This window comes from Myotis lucifugus, unplaced genomic scaffold (assembly GCF_000147115.1).
Source record: "Myotis lucifugus unplaced genomic scaffold, Myoluc2.0 scaffold_974, whole genome shotgun sequence".
In the NCBI taxonomy this organism is placed as follows: domain Eukaryota; kingdom Metazoa; phylum Chordata; class Mammalia; order Chiroptera; family Vespertilionidae; genus Myotis; species Myotis lucifugus.
The window spans coordinates 7,328-15,236 of NW_005872022.1; the positions used below are offsets into that span (position 1 = coordinate 7,328).

Genomic DNA, 7,909 nt, shown 5'->3' on the forward strand with positions numbered 1-7,909 from the left:
GATGCATATACACATACAAAGTCTTTTGGTGGATCACTTCCCATCCCACCCCCACCCCCGCCTTCCCTCTGAGATTCCGCACTCTGTTCCCTGCTTCCATGTCTCTGCAGCCACTCTGTTCATCAGTTTATTTTGTTAATCGGATTCCACATGTGAGTGAGATCATGTGACACTTGTCTTTCACTGACTGACTTACTTCACTTAGTGTGATCCTCTCCAGGTCCCTCCATGCCGTCTCAAGGGTAAGAGATTCTTCTTTCTCAAAGTTGCTGCAGCTATTCAGGCTCTTTTTTGATTCTGTATAAATTTTTGGAGTATTTGTTCTAGGTCTGTGAAATATGCTGTTGATATTTTAATAGGGATTGCATCGAATCTGTCGATTGCCTTGGGTAGTATGGACATTTTAATGACGTTGATTCTACCAATCCATGAACACGGGATAGTCTTCCCCTTGTGTAGATCTTCTTCTATCTCTTTTTTCAACGACCTGTAGTTTTCTGAGTACAAGTCTTTTGCCTCCTTGGTTAAGTTCATTCCTAACCTAATTTTTTTGTTGCAATGGTAAATGGGACTGTTTAGTTTCTCTTTCTGAGAATTCATTATTGGTGTGTAAAAAAGCCACTGATTTTTGGGTGTTGATTTTGTATCCTGCTACATTGCCATAAATCTAGTAGGTTTTTTGGTGGCGTCTTTAGGGTTTTCTATGTACAATCTCATGTGAATAATGAGAGTTTTACTTCCTCCTTTCCAATTTGAATGCCTTTTATTTCTTCTTGTTGGATTAGAGACTTAAATGTAAAATGTGAAACTATAAAACGTCCAGAAAAAACAGAAGTGAAAATCTTTGAAACTTAGGGTCAGGCCAGGAGTTTTCAGAGTCGGCATCTAAAAAAAGGTGTTCCGTTGAAGTGATTAATTGGACTTTACCCAAATTGGGAACTTCTGTTGTATTAAAGACACTGATAAGAGGAAAAGACAAGCTAGGGACCGAGGGCCAATATGCACTGACCAGACTGGCAAATGGAAATGCCAAGAACACAAAGAACTTGCCAAAGTCAAAAAGAAGGAGCTGGTGACAGATCTGAACGGCCGCAGAGGACCGAGCCGCCAGCAGAGTCCAGCATCGGCAGCCACAGGAAATAGGCGATGCCAAGACAAGGCTGGGCACACCCAGTGCTGATACGGAGGACACAGAGGAACCCAAGCCTCTCGTTCTCACCCCACCCGCCTCCCTAAGCTCCACACAGGCTTACGCGTGGCCTCGGAGTGGCGCCCGGCCCTCCCCGAGCATGGGCGCTGAAGCCACGCAGCCGGCTCCACGTCACAGCAGCTCCAGGCACAGCGCCCACAGCCAGCAGGGTCCTCAGCAGGCGGGCGGTCCCCGCAGGCCCGCGCTTCCTCTGTGCACTGAGCACGTCCACGACCTCACAGGTGCTAAGCCGGGTGAGCCCAGGTGAGGAGCCGCCGCCCACTGTCCCGTCGGCCCCAATGGCTCTCCGTGGGAAAGGCGACCCTCCCCTGGGCCAGCTCCTCAGCCCTGCGCTCGGCTCTGCCGGTGACAAACGGTCGTGGTTTCCTTGATCTGACAGCACGACGTCCCTCCACCCCCGAAGGACACTTCCTCGCCCGCCGCTGACAGCTCCCCCCCTCGGAACCTGGTGCGTGCGTGGCATCCGGCCTCCTGGCTGCGGATGAGCCGTGGTCGCTGTCATCGCGCTGCTCCCTCGCTCCTGTCAGATGCTCCCTGCGTCTCTGACTCAGGGACTGACTGGCAGGGGCCATGGGTGGTTTTCTAGGGTGGGCTCACCCACACTCGGCACTGGGTGTGCCCGCCCACCTCCCCTCTCCCACCGGGACTCCACCTGGAAGGCCGCCTGGCTGTCCCCAGGACCTGCGGCTCCGTCCTCGCTGCTCCTTCCCGGTCGGCCTCCCCTCCGACAGTGACTGCTCCTGACCTGCCTGAGTCACGCCTCTGCGCTGGGACCTGCTGCTGAGCCAGCCAGCGCTTCCTGCCACGGTCACTGTACTGTCCAGGTCTGCACTTGGTTTGATCCTTGAAAAACATTTTCTATTCTTTTGTTGAGGGTTACACTCTTTCATTTGTTGACAAGGACACATACTTTACTGCAGCCATTTTACACCGGCTCTAGCGTCCTGGTCGGGTAACGGTGCCAGTGACGGCTGTCCTGGCTCTGGGCCGTGACTCCTGGCGCTGGGCACAAGGAGGGGCTGTGTGTCCCGCGCACTCTGGGCCCCACACTGTGAGGTCTGCGTCCCCGTGCCTCCCGGCCGGCGGCCCCTCTCAGACGGGGCTGTACCTGGGCCTGTGGCTCCTGGCAGAGGGACGAGGGTCGGCAGGGCCCTGCTCGGGTTGTCAGCGCGTCGACCCGCTTGTTAAAGCGCAGCCACAGCTCGAGACTTGGAGGGCGGCTCCTGGCAGCAGGAGCGGGAGCCGGTCAGCTCCAGCTGAGGCCTCGGTGCTGCCATCAAGTCTTCGAGTCCCCGCTTGTCCCTAAAGGAGCGGTTTCGTCTACGTAGTTTTACATGTGCCTGGGACAGACCCATGCACTTAGTAAGTTATACAGCCAACGCGCTTTCTACACAGATCCATGTGCATGCGTGTGTATGTGTATGTGTGTGTGTGTGCACGTGTGTGCGTGTGCACGACAATGGTACCACCTGTGTGTCCTTCCAGAACCTCTCCCCACACGAGGTGGCAGCAGCAGGAGGGAGGGTTGGCACGAAGGCCGGAGGCCCCCACACAGCATAGGAGGGGGATGGAGCAGGAAGGCTGGGCTGTGGGGCACCCTCCTTAGGGTGTGTCAGTGGCCCTCCCCCAGCCCGCCCCCCAAAACCAGAAAGGCTGCCTCTCATGCCCCGTGTGGCTTCTCGGGAAAGACACAGCACACCGCCTAGACTGGCCCGAGGGCGCTGGGCCCACAGCCATCGTCACACTGGCGACAGGGGACACGGAGGCACGAGGACACGGCTGGGCATTTTCCGTGATGGGCGGGGCAGCCGCCTGAGAGTCTGGCCCAGAGTGGGGACACTGTGCAGAAGGTGCTGGAAGCTGGGGCACCTGGCGGTTTTGGATGAGACAGACGTGGAGACATAACGGGGCGCAGGGGTGAACCCTGGCCAGGGAGGAGGGGCCACTGCACGCCCTGCCTGGCCCGGGGTCCTGTCCCTGTGCTGGGGCCCCTCCCAGAGCCTGTCCTCAGCCTGCTGCCAGGGCTCAGGGGAACCCCAAACGGGGCGGCGGGCATGCAGTCAGACCCACTCCAGCCCCCCAAGAGCAGCTCCTCCTGGCGGAGCGTGTCCACAGACGGCGACCTGATTTCTGTTAAGGAGCCAGTCGCTTCCCACAGCTGATTCCCCTCCTAGCGCGTCAAGATGTTGATGATAAAGCCTTTATCTTCGATTTTACGAAATAAGCCAAAATGCCTGAGTCCAAAGCGTGCCAGCCCACACATGCTGGACGCACGCCTGGCCGCGCTCGGGTCCAGCAGACGCGACTGTCTGAGAGAGGGCAGCGGTGGCGGCACGGGCCCCGGCTCCCAGGCGGCTCCTGGGAGGAGGCACCACCCCTGCCAACTGGGGCTGGGGATTGAACCTGAAGCTGAGGCTGTGCCTGTGACTGGTAAGCGGACCTATGACCCTTTGGGCTGAGGGCTGGTGCTCTAACCATTGAGCACTGGCCAGGTCTGTGCTTACTCTTCACCCTGCACCCAGAGAGTCTGGGGGACAGTGTCCACTTGCCCATCGGCCACTGGGGACGCAAGGAGCCGGGAGCAGGCGGTCAGCACGGCCTCCGGAGGACCTTCCTAAGGACGAGCTGCGGGTCCAGGTGGGGAAGGGGCTGGGAAAGGACTGCGGCGCCTCCTCCCGACAGCGCAGGCGCCGGGGGGGGGGGGCCCAGGGAACCGGACAGTGTCCATGGCCACGCATCGGGGAGCCGCCTCGCAGGAGGAAGCGTCCGGGCGGGCTGCTGCTCTGCGAGCAATTGTCCCTGGAACCGGGAGCGCACACCTGCCGCCCTGGAGGCCGCACGAGGCAGAGAGCTCTGCTGGCCACAGACAGGCCCCGGGGCACTGCGGCAGGAGCCCAGCTCTCTGAGCCCCGGGGACACCGAGACGCCGGCTAGCGCCAGCCTGCAGACGGACGGGAAAGGCCCACCGTGGGCCGTCTGTGCAGAGGAGCTGAGCGTAGGGCAGGGGCTGGAGAAGACGGTGTCCCCGGAAGGTGGGCCGGGGAGCGGGCGGGTGGGATGTACCTGAGCTCGCTCGCCTCCTCCCGGGACAGCAGGACGCTCTGCTCGGCGGGGCCCGCCTGGGCCTGCAGCACCTTCAGCTCCATCTCCAGCTGCGGGAAACAGCACAGGGTCAGCCAGGAGCGCGGGAATCCCTCCAGACAGAGGCCCTGCACGAGTTTACCTCCTAGCCACCCACTGAAGAAGCTCCGTAAACACGTCGTATGTACCAGGAGGAAGCCCGGGAGGGTGTGCAGAGGCTGCTGGGAGCTGAGCATGAGGACGGTTCGGTGGGCGACTGGGTGAGCAGCTGGGTCATGGGAATGGGGCAGGGGGTGCCCTCAGCCAGGCCCGCTGGAGCAGAGCCCCCGGCCATGTGCGCTGGCTCACGTGCTGTCAGCCAGCGCAGGGCGACAGGAAGACAAATGCACTAACCCTGCAGCCTGCAACCACCCGTTCACACTTCACCGAGAAAAATCCGCATGGAATTGCTTTAAAAACAACACAGGACTAACTGATTGCATCTTCTGAGAGAGCCCGCTAAAGGCCCGAAGCCGGGAGCCCTGTCCCAGGACCATCCTCCTCCCAGTGAAAGGACGGCGCCCGCCGGGCACAAGGCGACCGGGACGGGAGCGGCCGGGCCCTGGGCCTGCTGCTGGCAGAGCCCTCTTCCTAATCACATCTCCAGTAGTGAGGGCCCGGCCCGCACATGTCCCATCTCCAAAGCAAATGCACAGATTGACATTCCTTCCTCGGCGCCTCTCCTAAGTGAAGAGCACAATTACCCGCAGTGCCTGCTCCAGGCGAATCGAGTGCCAGGGGAGCGGCTGCTGCTTAGACCACTGCCCAGGAGCTGCCGGCCGCTGCATGACACGGGAAGGAGGGCCTCCCGGCCCCCAGGAGCGCCAGGCGAGTGAGCCCTCAGCACCCGAAGGCCCTGGGCCAGCGGCTCATCCTCGGCTGCTGCGGCCCCTGCTCCTGCTCTGCAGGAGACACTGGTCACGGTGTGGAGGGGCACAGCGCCCGGCACAGCCCAGCCCTCGGCAGCTGGGAGCGTCCTCCTGCCTGTGAAGGGGGCACCCACCTGCTTCCCACAGGAGCCGGAGGGTTAACCCAGGGCTCCAGGCGCCTCCAAGAGGCGCTGCCTGGGGGGCGGGCGGGCACAGCTCTGTGAAAGCCCTGAGAGGGAAGGCCCAAGAGCTGAGCACTAACGCGTCTCCCCGGCCACAGGGCTTGCCCGGGGTCTCGGGGTGAGGTCTGGCGGGTGAGGCCGGTGGGGCCTGTGCTGCGGAGGTGGTGGCGGATCTGAAAGTTCCTGCTACAGAAACGGCCTCCCCCAGGTTCCTCGGCCGAGGGGCCTCTGCTGGGTCTCAGGGAAACAGCCCCGTGTGTCTGGGCACAGCGGGCACGGCGGGCACAGGGGGCACAGGGAAGCCCAGTCACGTTGGGCAGGAGACGTGGTGCCGCAGCGGCCGGGTCCCCTCGCAGGGAGCGAGCACGGGGCAGACCCGGGCTTCCGAGTATCAAGGGGGTTCCACGCCCCACAGCCGCCATGAGGCAGGGGCCTGGACAGGATGGCCGGCTGGTGAGGACTCGGACCTGATCCGGAAGCGGCAGCGTGGCTCCCGGCACAGGGAGCCTGGGGCTGAGCGCTGAGGCCGGGAGTGTGAACGGGAGAAGTGCCAGGACTGAGCACGGCCAGGACCAGGGCGGCCGCGGGTCCCCAGCTGGAACTCCTCCCATCAACGTGGAGGTGAGCCCGCCAACCTGCACGTGGCGCTGTCCCAGAGGCGGCATTTGGGACAGTCTGAGTGCCATCTTCCTGGCGCCCGGCGGGGCCCAGGGCGGGTGTGGAGCTGCAGCCAGGGAAAGGCAGCCCAGGCACCTGACACCGGGAAGCACCAGCCTGAGGGACGTGACCGAGGCCCGTGAAGGACTCCCGCCTGGATCTCGGAGGGAGGGACTCACCCGCCGCCCCGCCCCGCCCCGCCCCGCCCCCGGGCTGACCCCGCAGGGCTCCCCTGGCGGCCAGGAGCAGGCCCAGGGGACCACTGAGGAAAACGGGGCTCAAGGAAGAGGACGGCTTCCTGGCAGGTGCCGTGAGGGGTCAGGGCGTCTTAAATCAGAAAGCGAGTGGCTACTCTCCTCCCTGAGGCACACACAGCCTCAGAGGACGCTTGTACTTGACTTCTCCAGCCGCGGCCAGGCCAGGGCAGCGCTCCCTGCAACAGCCGCTCCTTAGCGGAGGTGGGTGCGCTGCGCTGACAGAGCAGCAGGGCTTGCTAAGGAATGGCAGCCACACTGCGCGCCTGTCACTGTGGTGAGCTGAGGTGTCGAGGTTTCTCCTCCCCTCCTCTCCTGAACCTGCGCTCACTCGGCCAGAACCAGCAGGCGAGGGAGGGGCTGTGGCTGGGAGAGACCCCAGGAGGGGCCATGCCCAGCGACCGGGCAGAGGCCTGCAGCCTGCAGCGGTGGCCACCCTGAGCCCTGCTGTCCTGGGACTAGACCCGCCGCAGCAGGGAGGCTGCCACTGGAACGGGGGGCCAGCCCCAGAGCCAGGCCGGTGGCTCTCGGCTCCTCCCACACAGGTCACAGTGGACAAGAAACTGCCCCTAAGCCAGGGGGAGGCATGGCCCTGGGGTGCCGCTCCCTGCAGAGCCGACAGCTCTGTCACCCCAGACCCCACCCTTCCCGCCTGGCCTGGCCTTTAGCTCCACGAAGCCCGGATGGATGAGGGCGGTGCAGGGAGCACAGAGGCCCCGGCCCCAGAGCGCGAGCGCCCGCCTGCACACGCGTGGAACTGCACTTCTCCTCTTCCCTTTAACCGGGAAGGAGAAGAGACGTGAACAGCGTGAACCAGGCTGCAGATGAGGCCACCAGAGGCTGAGCTCACCCCTGAGGGACAGCTGCGCCCAGACCTAAGGCAGTCGAGGGAGCCAACGCAGGGCCCCCGCCGTGCCCTCCTGCCCTCTCTGCAGCTCCACAGGGACAGGCCCGTCTCACCTGAAGCTGCGGGGAGCACCCGGCAGGCTGGGGTGCCAGGCCCACAGGGGCGCTCACCTAGGCCGCCCTCAGAGTCCCCGGGAGAAAGGGCCCTGCCAGCGCCCAATGCGTTCTAATTTGTCTGGAGGGACCAGGCATCAGTGTTCTAGTCCCGGGGGCTTCACCAGGGGCAGAGACTGTGCGGTCAAAGTGAGACCCACACAGGCCGCATGCAGCTGTCCTGCAGCCCCTCGTCCCGGGGCCGATGGCATGGCCCCTGCAGCCCAGGTCAGAGCACTGCTTTCGGGCCCCCGACTCCGCCACCCCCCCAGGCCCATGTCGGTGCCGGAGCTGCCTGACGGGGCTCAGCCTCAGGCTCTGCCTCCTCGGTCGTGAGGCTCCAAGGACACGAGGACACGGATGCTCCGCTAGCCTTGACTCCGGCTGCGGCCTGGCGCCCCATGTCCACAGCATCTCAGACCCAATGTTTCCCTCCAAACTTGCCCTCCCCAAGCTTCCCTGACCCCTGACCCTGATGTCACCCCTGACCCCGGGCCCTCTACCTTCAGTGTGACCACTCCCCAGCACTGTCCGGCCACCCCTCATCTTCCCCTGCCAGGCCCTGCACACAGGCAACCCTTGGGCCTCCAGGGCTGTGCCAGCCCGCAGTCCCGTCCC

At 63.1% G+C, this 7,909-nt stretch overlaps 1 protein-coding gene across 1 annotated transcript in view; it reads right to left on the reverse strand.

Moving 5' to 3' along the window:
- MAD1L1 (mitotic arrest deficient 1 like 1) overlaps positions 1-7,909 on the reverse strand; it is a gene marked incomplete at its 3' end in the record, with an annotated part of 117,506 nt that overhangs the window by 4,969 nt on the left and 104,628 nt on the right. The window contains exon 13 of the mRNA XM_023747778.1: positions 4,274-4,362. Coding sequence (XP_023603546.1) covers positions 4,274-4,362 — 89 coding nt within the window. The remainder of the gene's footprint in view (positions 1-4,273; positions 4,363-7,909) is intronic.